This window comes from Oncorhynchus mykiss, chromosome 1 (assembly GCF_057628025.1).
Source record: "Oncorhynchus mykiss isolate SJ-2025 chromosome 1, ASM5762802v1, whole genome shotgun sequence".
NCBI lineage: Eukaryota > Metazoa > Chordata > Actinopteri > Salmoniformes > Salmonidae > Oncorhynchus > Oncorhynchus mykiss.
In genome coordinates this window covers 72,496,590-72,513,714 of record NC_143022.1, presented here as the reverse complement: position 1 = coordinate 72,513,714, position 17,125 = coordinate 72,496,590, and the positions used below count along the sequence as shown (strand labels likewise).

General features: G+C 40.2%; 1 protein-coding gene across 2 annotated transcripts in view; it reads left to right on the top strand.

Annotated features, from left to right (window-relative positions):
- The first annotated feature begins 2,658 nt into the window (after positions 1-2,658).
- pdzd8 (PDZ domain containing 8) overlaps positions 2,659-17,125 on the top strand; it is a 74,738-nt gene continuing 60,271 nt past the window's right edge. The window contains exon 1 of one of the 2 annotated variants that reach the window (XM_021609993.3): positions 2,659-3,710. In XM_021609993.3, coding sequence (XP_021465668.2) covers positions 2,827-3,710 — 884 coding nt within the window. In that variant the 5' untranslated portion in view covers positions 2,659-2,826. The remainder of the gene's footprint in view (positions 3,711-17,125) is intronic. The other variant, XM_090238793.1, reaches the window with a different exon arrangement.

Below are 17,125 nucleotides of genomic sequence, written 5' to 3'. Positions count from 1 at the left end.
GTCTAACTTCCTTTCATGAGCAATGATTAGCCAGCTAGTTAACATTAGCTTACTAGCTACATATTGAACTTCCATCCTCTCAGCCCCGAGGCACAATGTATAATTTTATGGTTGGGTCAGAATCACCTTTTATAATCATTGGCCAGTACTGATAATTAAGTTAAACCACAAGTCCAAATCAAGTCCTATCTCCATAAATGGATAATTTAGGATAGGGCCAATTTTTCGCTAGATAGCTCGCCACTGGAAGACAACAACACAACGACATGCAACAATTCAAGTTTTTTTCTGTTAATGACATTTGGCTTTTGATGTAAAGTGATTGGTGTGAAGCCAAATCCAACCTGGCTTCCCTTTACACTTTTTTTGTACCATTCACAGTTGAGTTCATTCAATTTAGCTCAATACTGAATGGCTATTAGTGTATAAATATTTTTTTTAATCAATGGAGGTCAAATGCTTATTGGCTTCCCTTGCACACAACCCTACGGTGGCAACAATATCATACATACTCTTTTTGACCTGACAACATCAGATAGATTGGCTACACATACAGAGACAGAGGGGCGCTGTTTCGCTTTGTTGGATGCTTTCTCCAGTGAGATACAGCAAATTGAAGGTTAATTATGAAACAAAAAGAGATGACAGATAAATAAAAAACATAAAATAAGTTTTGCTTGGTCAATTTTTGGGGAAATATATATATATATATATATATATATATATATATATATATATATATATATATACACACACACACACACACACATACTGCTCAAAAAAATAAAGGGAACACTAAAATAACACATCCTAGATCTGAATGAAATATTCTTATTAAATACTTTTTTCTTTACATAGTTGAATGTGCTGACAACAAAATCACACAAAAATTATCAATGGAAATCAAATTTATCAACCCATGGAGGTCTGGATTTGGAGTCACACTCAAAGTTAAAGTGGAAAACCACACTACAGGCTGATCCAACTTTGATGTAATGTCCTTAAAACAAGTCAAAATGAGGCTCAGTAGTGTGTGTGGCCTCCACGTTCCTGTATGACCTCCCTACAACGCCTGGGCATGCTCCTGATGAGGTGGCGGATGGTCTCCTGAGGGATCTCCTCCCAGACCTAGACTAAAGCATCCACCAACTCCTGGACAGTCTGTGGTGCAATGTGGCTGGATGGATGCAACGTTGGTGGATGGAGCGAGACATGATGTCCCAGATGTGCTCAATTGGATTCAGGTCTGGGGAACGGGCGGGCCAGTCCATAGCATCAATGCCTTCCTCTTGCAGGAACTGCTGACACACTCCAGCCACATGAGGTCTAGCATTGTCTTGCATTATGAGGAACCCAGGGCCAACCGCACCAGCATATGGTCTCACAAGGGGTCTGAGGATCTCATCTCGGTGCCTAATGGCAGTCAGGCTACCTCTGGCGAGCACATGGAGGGCTGTGCGGCCCCCCAAAGAAATGCCACCCCACGACTGACCCACCGCCAAACCGGTCATGCTGGAGGATGTTGCAGGCAGCAGATTGTTCTCCACGGCGTCTCCAGACTCTCTCACGTCTGCCACGTCTGTCACATGTGCTCAGTGTGAACCTGCTTTCATCTGTGAAGAGCACAGGGCGCCAGTGGCGAATTTGCCAATCTTGGTATTCTCTGGCAAATGCCAAACGTCCTGCACGGTGTTGGGCTGTAAGCACAACCCCCACCTGAGGACGTCGGGCCCTCATACCACCCTCATGGAGTCTGTTGCTGACCGTTTGAGCAGACACATGCACATTTGTGGCCTGCTGGAGGTCATTTTGCAGGGCTCTGGCAGTGCTCCTCCTGCTCCTCCTTGCACAAAGGCGGAGGTAGCGGTCCTGCTGCTGGGTTGTTGCCCTCCTGCGGCCTCCTCCACGTCTCCTGATGTACTGGCCTGTCTCCTGGTAGCGCCTCCATGCTCTGGACACTACGCTGACAGACACAGCAAACCTTCTTGCCACAGCTCGTATTGATGTGCCATCCTGGATGAGCTGCACTACCTGAGCCACTTGTGTGGGTTGTAGACTCCGTCTCATGCTACCACTAGAGTGAAAGCACCGCCAGAATTCAAAAGTGACCAAAACATCAGCCAGGAAGCATAGGAACTGAGAAGTGGTCTGTGGTCACCACCTGCAGAACCACTCCTTTATTGGGGGTGTCTTGCTAATTGCCTATAATTTCCACCTGTTGTCTATTCCATTTGCACAACAGCATGTGAAATTCATTGTCAATCAGTGTTGCTTCCTAAGTGGACAGTTTGATTTCACAGAAGTGTGATTGACTTGTTACATTGTGTTGTTTAAGTGTTCCCTTTATTTTTTTGAGCAGTGTATAATATATATAGAATATACAGACCCTACTGAAGACTCTACACCCCACTTTTACATCTGCACAAAACACTTTTCCCTGTACCACTATAGTTGGACTATCTTGTGCCCAGGCACCTTGATCCTGGAACATGTTTTAAAACCATGATTTAATACAAATGCAACTGAAATATGAACACCTATTAATCATTGTTCATGTTTAGACAATTCTTTTTTCATACTTCATGAATACATATAGGTTAATGATGCTTTCCTACGATTATGGGGGAAATTTCATTTGGACAATTTCCGAAATTCTGTGACCCGGAAGTACTTTTTTAGTGTCGCTGACGAGCCGCTGATCAGGGAAGAGGCAGATGATATGGCAGCTTTGTGAGCGACCAGGTGGAACTTGCATTGTTAAGACGGTTAAACGTCGGAATATGAAAACATTTTAACGCGGAAACAGGGAGAGGGACACTGTTCGAAATGATTTACTTGATAGTCATTTCCGCATTATCTGGAGCACTCTTTACATTGGTATTACAGTTCTTACTGCTTTACCGGAGAAGCCCCGAGCCTATAGCCAGGACAGTGCAATATGTCAAAGCAGTGCCTGATCCCGCATTGAAGGATTACTTTAATAACCAACATGCAGAATCAGGCCAGCAGCAACAAGACAACACATCATCCGCTGCACCCAAACAGCAAGAGGCCATCACTCCCAGGCATCAGGAAGCGGCTGCCACCAGCAGTAGCCCTAAACAACAACCGCCACCGCCTTGTCAAAGTGAGCCCCTCCACACCTCCAAACCGGAGACGTGCAATTTTCTTAATGCTATCTTTTTGTTCCTATTCAGAGAACTCCGCGACACTCCCGTCGTTAGGCACTGGCTGACCAAAAAGTTCAAGGTGGAGTTCGAGGAGCTATTACAAACCAAGACAGCTGGTCGGCTGTTGGAGGGACTCAGTCTCAGGGATATCTCCCTTGGTAATTCTTTGCCCGTGTTTAAAACGGCCAAACTTATGAAGCCAGTGAGTTTAAATGAAGACGGCATGCCCGAGGAACTCAATTTCGAGGTGGACCTTGAATATAATGGCGGGTTCCATCTAGCAATTGATGTAGACCTCGTTTTTGGGAAGTCAGCATACCTGTTCGTAAAAATGACGCGTGTGGTTGGAAGACTGAAGCTGCAGTTCACTCGCATGCCTTTTACGCACTGGTCCTTCGCGTTCCTTGAGGACCCACTGATAGACTTCGAGGTGAAGTCACAGTTCGAGGGAAGGCCCTTGCCCCAGCTCACCTCAATCATTGTCAACCAGCTGAAAAGAATCATCAAGAAGAAACACACCTTGCCAAATTACAAAATCAGGTAAAACTTGCACGGAGTCTACCACTTTTATATTTATTTAGGTCTATGCAAGTCAGTAGGCCTACCAAGAGATGGTCAGAGATGTGTATCATCAACATTTCAAGCTGATTTAAGGACAAGGGAAAGTAGCCCAACTATTATTTTGATAGCTTCCAAGATCTGTAAGATGCACATTTGGACTCCAAATGGGTGATAACGCATAGCCATAAAGCCTTCTATTTGGCTAAATTGAAGGCTCTGCTTAGGCCTTCTATCCTAATGCAACCTTGTAGATATTTATTTTAGGTTGAAATTGTCCACCACGTTATTGAACAGCCTGGCCTCAGACTAGACGTAACAGAATATTTGTTAATCTGTGAAACTGAAATGAGTATGATATGTTTGGTATGGTTACATTAAACCGAAGGTTACTTAGCCAAAACGAAAGGACTGAGTTTGTTCGGGGAGTATGGGTGGGCGTATAACGTGTGTCCAGCATCCCATAGGTTGTGTTTGAGTCACATCCATGGACAACTTTAGCATTGTAGATAATTAGCAACTTTGTTAAGTCCAGGTTGCAGCGAAAGGTTAAATGATGATAAACATGCAGTCTTTAATTTTTTTTCATCTGTCAGGCATAGGCCTACCGACTGTCAGTAGGCAGTGTGGTAGTATACAGTGTTGAGACATGGGACAGCACCTGTTGCAAAGGAAGCCATTGAGGGACATCATAGTTGCGAACTTATGAAATGATAAAGGATAGTGTTGATCCTTCTGAGACAGAGGAGTGCCCCCTGTCACTACATTGAGAACATTTTGAAATGACCACAACCTGGTGTGAAATAGTCACAGTTAAACACTTTGCCAACACTAAAACTGAAAGACAGAAAGCTTTTTAGTACTTCCCTGTTAGTAACATTAATGCATGTGCAGCATCTTGTCACCTCTTATTTATTTTAGACTCTGTCACACTAGTCAGGTACCCTTTTGCAGATGGATTATTTGCTGGAAGTGTTCACCATCACTTTTGTATTTGGTTGCACTCACTCAAAGCAAAAAACACCAATGTAGATTTAACTAGGCCTGAAAGTATACTTATTTTCTATGGATGTATTAAAACAGACCTGATGTCACACAGCCTAGATTTAACAATTTAACTAATATATTTCCTTGCTAATATGTTACTGTAGTACATTCTAACTTCTCAGTTATAAGAGCAACTTAATGTTAGACATGCTCTCGAACTTTGGTGACTACTAAGTATATTTAAACCTCCCACTTTGGGCTGGATGTGTCAATGTGTAGTTCATACATGCATAATCTGTTAGCAGAAATACTGCTAACACCTGAATTAGCCATGAAATGCCTAGTTTGAAAGCGACTGTTGTTCTGGAAGCTGTGCTGTGCCATTTTGCCTACATTTTCCCCACGTTGGCCGGCCCCCTAGCAATTTGAGTTCTAGCCAATGAGCTTCAGCACCTTGCCATTTGAGTGACAGTTGGCAAGATGCACATACAGCAGAGCGAGAGAGCAATGACGTGGTGCACATACTGTATCTGCACATATGTATGCAATTTTCGGGGACCACTTTTAGCTTGTGAGTGCTACTTTAAGAACTACTGGTTAAAAAGTATACAAAAGTACCAGGAAATCTCTAAGTGTTAGCTTTCAACATGACTAGGCCTGAATGTTAAATTAATCTAGGCTATTTCTAGATGTGGAAAACAAATTTATTGAATTATGCTGAAAGGGTAAGCCTTAGCCTATCACCTACAAAAGTCGCTATTGTTGAGGTTCTTGTTAGTGCTTCTTTTGGCCCAGTCAGCTTGTCACAAATGTTGTGACAGCACTTACTGGGCTCAGCATTTGTGGCCTCAATTACATGGCACACTGACCCATGTAGCTGGTTCGTCTGTGTTATGTCTGGAAGGGTCACGCTGGTGTGCTGGAACTGCAGCGATAGCCACATTGGAACACCAAAACGTCTTTTAGAATAGCACAATTCCAGCAAAATGCTATATTGTTGCCTGTTCTATCCTTTAAAGTGAAATGGACTTCAAACATCCTGGGTTGGTTGTTTGCAGGTGTGTTTGAGATTCGCTACAACGCGGCATGCCAAAATCACCTTTTTTGTTTGCTAATATTGTTTTTAGCGTTCTGTGATTTATTTCAAGATGTCGTGTTTAATTGTGGGGAAAAGTTGTTTTCTTTTTAGAAGGTGTAGTAGTGATTATTGGGCTGTGAAATAAGCTACTCTAATATGTTCTGGTCCATGACATACATCTGTATAATTGTAATATAGAGATATACGGTACCAGTTAGAAGTTTGGACACACCTACTCATTCAAGGGTTTTTAGCTTTATTTTTACTATTTTCTTAATTGTAGAATAATAGTGAATGCATTAAAACTATGAAATAACACACATGAAATCATGTAGAAACCAAAAAAGTGTTAAACAAATCAAAATATATGTGATATATTTTCTTCAAATATCCACCCTTTGCCTTGATGACAGATTTGCACAGTCCTGGCATTCTCTCAACCAATTTCACCTGGAATTCTTTTCCAGGAGTCTTCAAGGAGTTCCCACATATGCTGAGCACTTGTAGGCTGCTTTTCATTCACTCTGCAGCCCAACTCATCCCAAACATTTCAATTGGGTTGAGATCGGGTGATTGTGGAGGCCAGGTCATCTGATTCAGCACTCCATCACTTTCCTTTTGTTCAAATAGCCCTTACAAAGCCTGGATGTGTGTTTTGGGTCATTGTTCTGTTGAAAAATAAATGATAGTCCCACTAAGCACAAACCAGATGGGATGGTATATCGCTGTGGTAGCCATGCTGGTTAAGTGTGCCTTGAATTCTAAATAAATCACCAACAGTGTCACCAGCAAAGCACCATCACACCACCTCCTCCATGCTTCTCTGTGGGACCCACATATGCGGAGATTAGAGGTCGATCGATTAAGATTTTTCAACTCCGATACCGATTATTGGAGGACCAAGAAAGCCGATACAGATTAATCGGCCGGTTTTTAAATATATATATATATATATATATTTTTTGTAATAATGACAATTACAACAACACTGAATGAACACTTATTTTAACTTAATATAATTCATCAATGAAATCAATTTAGCCTCAAGTAAATAATGAAATGTTCAATTTGGTTTAAATAATGTAAAAACAAAGTGTTGGAGAAGAAAGTAAAAGTGCAATATGTGCCATGTAAGAAAGCTAACGTTTCAGTTCCTTGCTCAGAACATATGAAAGCTGGTGGTTCCTTTTAATTAACATGAGTCTTCAATATTCCCAGGTAAGAAGTTTTAGGTTGTAGTTATTATAGAACTATTTCTCTTTATACCATTTGTATTTCATTAACCTTTGACTATTGGATGTTCTTATAGGCACTTTAGTATTGCCAGTGAACCAGTATAGCTTCCTTCCCTCTCCTCGCTCCTCCCTGGGCTCGAACCAGCAACACAACGACAACAGCCACCATCGAAGCAGCGTTACCCATGCAGAGCAAGGGCAACAACTACTAGAAGGCTCAGAGCGAGTGACGTTCGAAACGCTATTAGCGTGCACTAACTAGCTAGCCATTTCACTTCGGTTACACCAGCCTCAGGAGTTGATAGGCTTGAAGTCATAAACAGCGCAATGCTTGACGAACAACGAAGAGCTGCTGGCAAAATGCACAAAAGTGCTGTTTGAATGAATGTTTACACGCCTGCTTCTGCCTACCACCGCTCAGTCAGATACTTAGATGCTTGTATGCTCAGCCAGATTATAAGCAACGCAGGACACGCTAGATAATATCTAGTAATATCATCAACCATGTGTAGTTAACTAGTGATTCTGATTGATTGTTTTTTCTAAGATACGTTTCATGCTAGCTAGCAACTTGCCTTGGCTTACTTCCTTCGCGTAACAGGCAGTCTCCTTGTGGAGTGCAACGAGAGAGAGGCAGGTCGTTATTGCGTTGGACTAGTTAACTGTAAGGTTGCAAGACTGGATCCCCCGAGCTGACAAGGTGAAAATCTGTCGTTCTGCCCCTGAACGAGGCAGTTAACCCACCATTCCTAGGCCGTCCTTGAAAATAAGAATGTGTTCTTAACTGACGTGCCTAGTTAAATAAAGGTATACATTTTTTTTTTTTTTTATCTGCAAATCGGTGCCCAAAAATACAGATTTCCGATTGTTATAAAAACTTGAAATCGACCCTAATTAATCGGCCATTCCGATTAATCGGTCGACCTCTAGCGGAGATCATCAGTTCACCTACTAGGCGTCTCACAAAGACACTTCGGTTGGAACCAAAAATCTCAAATTTGAACTAATCAGTCCATAGGACAGATTTCCACCAGTCTAATGTCAGTTGCTCATGTCTCTTGACCCTTGCAAGTCTCTTCTTTATTATTGGTGTCCTTTTAGTAGTGGTTTCTTTGCAAACCTCATGAGAGCCAGTTTCATCATAGTGCTTGATGGTTTTTGTGACTTCGCTTGAAGAAACTTTCAAAGTTCTTGAAATGTTCCGCATTGACCGACCTTCATGTCTTATGGTAATGATGGGCTGTCGTTTCTCTTTGCTTATTTGATCTGTTCCTGCCATAATATGGACTTGGTCTTTTACCAAATAGGGCTATCTTCTGTATACTACCCAATACCTTGTCACAACACAACTGATTGGCTCAAACACATTAAGAAGGAAAGGGATTCCACAAATGAACTTTTAACAAGGCACACCTGTTAATTGAAATGCATTCCAGGTGACTACCTCATGAAGCTGGTTGAGAGAATGCCAAGAGTGTGCAATGCTGTCATCAAGGTAACGGGTGTGTACCTATCTTTTCTTGGTTACTACATGATTCCATATTCCATATTCGTAAAAATAAAGAGAAACCCTTGAATGAGTAGGTGTCCAAACATTTGACAGGTATTATAAATAAATAACCTGGCTGTTGCCATTTACAATTTTGATTTAATATGAAGACATTTTATATAGTAATGCCGCAAACGGTCCATACAAAACCAGCATTTCTCATTGATTTAGGTTAAATGTATATAATTAGGTGGGATTAATCAGGCGATTATTGTTGTTAAAATGCCAGACTGTGAGAAGGCACATTGTTTCACTTGAAAATCAATGAAACGCTGTCTTGTGCCTGACAAAATGAACAGACTTTCCTTTTGTCCACCATATTTACTATGTGGGCTGCAGAGCAGGCAAACAATAGTTTGGTTGTTTTGTGAGAACAACAACTAAATGTAACTATTTTATGTCCCTCTGTGCAGCCACAGGCCTCTACTGGCATGGCATAGCCACTTCTTGTGAAATATCTGGTTTGGATCATGTGTGGGAGCTAAATGTTAAATGTAGGCTAAATGCAACAATCTGGAGGATTGACCTAAAATGGTGCATGTTTGTGAGGTGCCCATGATAATGACTCTGTCTGAGCGAGAGTTGTGAGGCGATGTCATCTAAAACAGCCTTTGAGGACGGTGCAGTGGACATTAGGATTAGCTGAATGTCACAGATGGCAGGACTCTGGAGGGGAGGGGGGGGCTGGAGGTAATCCAGGCATAACAACACCCATCTTGAGTCAGAACAAAAGCAATATGGATACTGTACTGAAACAGTGGGGAATGAGATACTACAGCAATCCTCTGTAGCATAGAATAAAGCTTTATCTCTGCAGTAAGTTTCAGAGAGGGTAACATTCTTTGTGTTCCAGATTTGCGGTGAGAGTTGACAGAGTTATGATGACCTCCCTTCCTCTCTACTCTAACAAACCTGACAGGGTTGTGAGTCTTGACAGTGAGTCTGTCTGGTTTCTGAATGGAATGTTCAGGAGATAGGAGACGATGCAGTTAAAAAGCGTGAGATGAATGGCTGATTAAGTACTGGAATCAACCTTTCACCTGCTCCTATCTTCACTAAGGCAACACTGATAGCCCTGCAATCTCTGCAAACCCACATGGTGTGGATTGGAGAGTTCTTGTTTACATGCATTGCAAATACACTCAAATGTTGCGTTCAGGCGGTAGGTATTCTTAGCATAATAGATGGGGGTGGTGAACAGATCATTGCTGAATTTTCTGGCTACTCCCTCAAATGGTATTAAGCCTTTTGAGATTTCTGGGGGTCAGAGTATTTAAACCTATAAGAGAAGAATTCTCAGACACTGGACCAGTGTTAACTTGAGCACATCATTAACCACATTCCAGGTCTGCAAAGTAGGGGGCCAATCACTTGGCATATTAGATCACAGTCAAATGCACTGAGCCATTCACCCCTGTCCCCATCCTTATCTGGACAGGACATACTAGATTGGCAACATTTCTTCGTGAGCATGGGTTTACCGTGTGCTATTCCTTTGTCATTTTCATGACTTTGGGTGGTTGTTGGACTGGCTTGTCCTCAAAATGATTCTAATATCCTGTGTGAAATTCTGAATTTATTACATTTGATTTGTCCTGGACCATCAGTAAAGTGTACCAATATGTAATGAACCCATTACCCCCCCCCATCCCTCCCTTATCCACTGTCAGCTTGGTTGTTTCTTACGGGCAATTCCATTATATCAGAGTGATGCTCAGATCCACTTTAAAATGAATGCCAAGCCAAAACCATTGACTGCAAAGTTCAACAAACCATACACCTATATATAGAAGTCTAGTTTTGACAATTTCCACAGAATATTTTACTGAAACACATTTACTTGAGGAACAGTGCAGATGCAAAGTTTGATAACAATGCTTTTTGTGACCATGTGCTCTGCCATTTCCTGGTTGCTAAAATTGTAATAGTTTGTGACAAAAAAAGAAAGTATAGTGTAGAGAATAATTGTACCATCTAAACCGCTGTGAAATATATTTTCCATAACACAAAATATTGTATTTTCTGCTGTTTTGAAGCTGGTGTACAAAACCGAAAGTAAAAGATGCAAAAACTACATTTTAAGAATGGGAAGCATGAAAATAGGGCACATAGAACATATCTACAACTTCTTAGACTTGCTTTCATTGAGAAATGACACGTCTATAACTCACATTTCTATGTGAATTTGGTCGTGTCGACCAAAAGGTTTCCGCTTTGTCATGACACCTTGAGTTTGAAAATATCCATTTTGGTAATTGAACTACAGTAAGTGAAGTGTATCAGCACATGTTAATAGACTGACTGTAACAGAATGACATGGGTCCTTGGTCTGTACTTCACAGAAATGCATAATTATTGATGTCGTTCTTTTCAAGGTGATGTATCCTGAATTGGTAGAAAATTGTAATATCCTCCTGTGTTTCGATATTATTCTATCCACTGGCTATTATTCTAATGAGCTCCGCCCTCAAACAAGACCAAATTTGGACAGAGTTTGGGGAAACCCTGCTGTACTGTGTTCTGCTGTACTGTGCTCTGCTGTACTGCACTCTACTGCACCTTTGTTTTTGTTTTCGTTTGGTTTTTGACTTATGATTTCCCATTGTGGCCAATTCAATTGCAAAAATACTGTTACTGATTTTTCAGGCACTCTGTTACTGATTTGATAACAGATTGACTCGTTTTAATCACTTAATATTTCATAAACAAAATGATCAGTAAAAACAGGAACTATGCTGAAAAAATATATATAAATGCCACATATAAAGTGTTGGTTCCATGTTTCCTGAGCTGCTGCGTTTGCACGTAGCGGTAGCGTGTGGAGGTTGCTTATGCAGCGGTAGCGTGTGGAGGTTGCTTATGCAGCGGTAGCGTGTGGAGGTTACTTATGCAGCGGTAGCGTGTGGAGGTTGCTTATGCAGCGGTAGCGCGAGGCACGCAGCAAGGAAACAAAACATGAAGAGGATTACATTTCCTGAGGAAAACAGTCCTAATGTTGGAAACAAGCAGCCTTATGTTGTCACCCAGAATCACTTTTCTATTCCAAGGTATATAACTATTTTACATTATGTAGGTTTTTTAAAGGACGAAAGTATTTTAAGTCTGCTTTGAATTTTCCTTTTTGCCATGGATCAGGTATCGTAGTATCGTGACAACCCTACTTCATACCCTTCATTGATTGAGCTGTCATTGTTGTTTAGCTGTTCTATTGGATCCCAGAGAAGTAATACTACAGCCTCTAGCCAGAAAGCCACCATTTTGGTGCAATAATGCACTTCAACTACAGTTGCATATCGGGATATTATTTTGGACGATGTGTCATTTTGACAATATCACTATTATTTTTTGTGCTAGTTGGCTGTACCTGCGCTAAAACCCCAGTATTTTCCCTTCATAGCTTGTTCTACGTCTTTTTAAATAGGGAGACATTTTTTTCCCCTAGCATTTATATTTCCTTGACGGATCAAAACAAATATTCTCGTGGCTCTCTCGTCTCTGCAGCAGACATATGGTGAGCAATATGTTTGAAACATTGGAATAAAATCCCAGTATCAAATCACAACAATGTGATAATCGCAATACATATACTGTAGTATCGGCACCTAAGTATCGTGATAATATCGTTTCGTGAGGTCCCTTGCAATTGCCAGACCTATTTTTACGTCATAGTGAACAAATCGTGCGGGAGGGCAAAGTCCATCTCTTAAATCTCCCCTTACAGTATGTCCAACCTCTTTCAATAGAACGAAATATTGCATACTCTTGCATTAGTGTGTGTTAATGACTGGTGGTCAGGGTTCTAATCAATAATACTTTTGAAAGCTTTGATTGCTAATGTGTGGAAAAGGAGCCCTGTAGTTATACAATAAGTCCACTGCAGTACATGTTCATGACATCCTGATAGAGAATAACATCATTGCTTGAAATTTGGAGCAAAGCTTCTTTGTTGTTTTTTGGTGGGGCCTGGCCAAATGCTTTACCTTCTAAAGTGACAACCCACTGTCTATTAAATATGGATCTGCACAACCCGTTTCAACTCCAAGGTTCTCAAGATTTCTATCTGTAATGTAACATCTTATGATCTTACTGTTGCTTGGGAACTGACCATATGCAATGGGGTACTAGAATTTACTCGTAGCTGAGGAAAGGAGATACAGTAGGAAAAAGTACATTTTGTCTTGAGTACATTAATAACTTAAGAAGCATGCATGTAATTATTCAGTTCAATTTCTAGTTAAGTTGCAGCAAATGCTATTCTACACTCTTTTCCACACATGTTACAAGCTTATGATTGCACACACGTGCTCCCTGGTTTTGTTAGGGAATTGGGGTGTTGCACAGTTGGTGTTGAGTCCATTTTTATAACAAATAATTGAGGTTACCCCATTTTCCAGACATGCTTCTTCTCATATTGAGACTTGATACCTTTACAGAAAATTGGAAAATGCAGGGATTTTTTTGTCTGCTTTGCTGTGTAATGTAGCTCACATATATTATTTAGCAGAATCACAATGCGTTTGGCTATTCCATCAGAGTTCTGCATTTTACTGCATATAACCTCTGTGTATCATGCCCCCTTGTGGTATCTAAATCAGACAGCTAATCTTTGGTTTCATAGCAGGAAGAGGCCATATTCTCATGTAGCTTTTTTAAATCTTTTGAGCCCAACAGAGAGCTATTTGTTACTGTTTTATTACTGCCATCAGCATTTATTTAGACTGCCCTTTCCATTTTAATTTTGATGTTACATGTTTATTGGTTTGTACAAATATTAATCTTTTGAGAGTTACTGTATGTTAGCTTGTAAGCCCTTGAATGAATAAGATACCAATACTATTGCATCCAGTTGTTCCTTACCAATATAGGAGCCTACAAGTACATTCCTCTTGTCCTTGTGTGTGCACAAACCGTTTTCACAGAAAACAAATCTACGCCTTGGTTAATCTTTTAAGAGCTTTCTGATTAAAGAATCAAGTTTCCTTACTGAAAGGAATGTCTGGCCGGAACATTGTTCAGAAAGCTTTTGACTTCCCATTAGCTGAACAATTAACAAAAATGTTGGTTATTTTTCATTTTTTAAATGGTAAAATTTATTTGAATTCCATTTTTTAACAATTGTATGTGAGCTCAATGTGCATGTTGCACAGTTTCTTATGAGATAAATCAGATTCAGCCTGATCTGTGAGTATGGAGTGCTGGAGTAGTTTCTAGAGGTTGACCGATTAATCGGAATGGACGATTTTAATTTGGGCCAATTTCAAGTTTTCATAACAATCGGAAACCGGTATTTTTGGACACTGATTTGGCCATTTTGTTTAACACCTTTTATTTAACTAGGCAAGTCAGTTAAGAACACATTCTTATTTTCAATGACGGCCTAGGAACGGTGGGTTAACTGACTTGTTCAGGGGCAGAACGACACATTTTTACCTTGTCAGCTCGGGGATTCAATCTTGCAACCTTAGTTAACTAGTCCAGCTCTCTAACCACCTGCCTTTCACAAGGAGCCTGCCTATTACACGAATGCAGTAAGCCAAGGCAAGTTGCTAGCTAGCATTAAACTTATCTTATAAAAAATTATCAATCAATCATAATCACTAGTTAACTACACATGGTTGATGATATTACTAGTTTATCTAGCGTGTCCTGTGTTGCATATAATCGATGTGGTGCGTATCGTTGCTCCAATGTGTACCTAACCATAAACATCAATGCCTTTTCTTAAAATCAATACACAAGTATATATTTCTAAACCTGCATATTTAGCTAAAATAAATCCAGGTTAGCAGGCAATATTAACCAGGTGAAATTGTCACTTCTCTTGCTTTCATTGCACGCAGAGTCAGTGAATATGCAACAGTTTGAGCCGCCTAATTTGCTAGAATTTTACGTTTTATGACATAACATTGAAGGTTGTGCAATGTAACAGGAATATTTAGACTTATGAATGCCACCCGTTAAAATACGATAAAATACGGAACTGTTCCCTATTTCACTGAAAGAATAAATGTCTTGTTTTCAAGATGACAGTTTCCGGATTCGACCATATTAATGACCATAGGCTCGTATTTCTGTGTGTTATGTTATAATTAAGTCTATGATTTGATAGAGCAGTCTGACTGAGCGATGGTAGGCAGCAGCAGGCTCGTAAGCATTCATTCAAACAGCACTTTTGTGCGTTTTGCCAGCAGCTCTTCGTTGTGCTTTCAAGCATTGCGCTGTTTATGACTTCAAGCCCATCAACTCCCGAGATTAGGCTGGTGTAACCAATGTGAAATGGTTAGCGGGTGCGCGCTAATAGTGTTTCAAACGTGACTCGCTTTGAGACTTGTAGTAGTTATTCCCCTTGCTCTGCATGGGTAACACTGCTTCGAGGGTGGCTGTTATCGATGTGTTCCTGGTTCGAGCCCAGGTAGGAGCGAGGAGAGGGACGGAAGCTATACTGTTACACTGGCAATACTAAAGTGCCTATAAGAACATCCAATAGTCAAAGGTTAATGAAATACAAATGGTATAGAGAGAAATAGTCCTATAATTCCTATAATAACTACAACCTAAAACTTCTCACCTGGGAATATTGAAGACTCATGTTAAAAGGAACCACCAGCTTTCATATGTTCTCATGTTCTGAGCAAGGAACTGAAACGTTAGCTTTCTTACATGGCACATATTGCACTTTTACTTTCTTCTCCAACACTTTGTTTTTGCAATATTTAAACCAAATAGAACATGTTTCATTATTTATTTGAGGCTAAATTGATTTTATTGATGTATTATAAGTAAAAATAAGTGTTCATTCAGTATTGTTGTAATTGTCATTATTACAAGTACATTTAAAAAATTGGCCGATTTTAATCGGTATCGGCTTTTCTTTGGGTCCTCCAATAATCGGTATCGGCGTTAAAATCATTATCGGTCGACCTCTAGTTTCCAACAGGCCATAATTATATATAGTGTAGAGTGGAAAACGTGATAATTAACTACAATGACCATAATACATTGCGCACCTACTTGTCAGGTTTGTTTGTTTTTATGCTTGCTACAGAAGAGACCGCAGAATGTATGCTTAATTTACTTTGAAGAAATACAAAATAGTGACTTTGTCAGACAGCATATGCAGCAGCTCTATAGAGATGAGATGACTTGGGACAGAATGATACTCATCAAATTAAACAAATGTAATAAAGTATACACAACTGAAATATTTTATTCAAGTAAAGTCATGTGAATAAATGGTGGTTAATAAGTGAGTAATGGGAAGTCACTACCATCATGGGACTTTTATTAATAGTTTTTTTCTGTGTTACAGCGTTCACAAAAAAATTATTGAATCAAAAAGTGTGATTTTTATTTTTTAATAATCTGAAGGAATCTGAAATTACTTTAAAAATACTAATCGCTCAGCACTACTGAGCTGCCATAACGGACCGGGTCTATGGGAGATGCTAAGCACAGAATACAAGGAATATTTGGCCAAACTTATTCAAGAACTGTATTGTGTGTCCATCTCAGAACGAGATATTCACTTCTACTGTAACACCCATGGTTGTTGTGGTTGAGACTTGCTTTGGTCCTACTTAATTATTAAAGGCTCTAAAGCCCAACCACTAGAAATAAGGCATTCTTTAGATCCCTCGATACAATAAATAATTATTGATAATATTTTAGCAAGAGACTAGGCCTATAGCAACAATCATGTTTGGTTTACATTGTAATATGCATGTTTTTTTTCAGCAATTAGGTGGTGTTAGCTTTTGTGACAGGGTACGGTGTTTGTGAAGGCCTAATCTAATGGATAATTGTAACGAGACTAAATGCAAGATGCAGGTAGGCCAAGGGGAAAGGGATGTTCCCTATGCATTTTTAATAGAGGCTTTTTGATGAGGCTAATGGTGTCTGTGGAATGTGATAGGCCACGTCTGCCCGCTTGTACTTGCACCAAGACAAAATGCAAACGTGTTTTCCAATTAAGATGACTTTGTCGTGGAATGGTGCTGTCAAGCCCTCATGCCTAATAATCTGCTATGTTCTCCTAATCATTGTTACAATGTTACTGAGCTGAGCTTCCTCTCTGACCTGCGCTGTCTGTGCAATTGAGGGAATGTTAACTGTGATTTAAGAATGTAGACCTGTGTGGCCTTTGTGTGAAAGTGGTTTTGGAACTGGGTTCATTCATGACCACGGAGGCGCACAACAGTGTCAACTGCTGATGTGAACGTTTGGTTGTACAAAGTACAGTATAATTAGCCACTCACCAAACATCTGACAGGCTTTGATTTGAAAGTATACTGTCCCTTTAGGGAGTTAGCTTACCTTTTGTAGATCATAGCCTACTACTCATCATATTTAAGGACTAATGAAGTGTTGTTTAGCCATTCTCACGTGCTAAGACATTGTTCATCTTGGAGTTTAGCATGAGATGAATGTTGCCGGTTTAAAAAAAACAGGCTGCCCGTGAGTTAGCCAGCAAAGTCCTTCAGAATGTCCCCTGTCACATTCTTCTCCCCCTCTTCTGGATTTCTATTTTCGCCCTGTGGAAATGTATTGG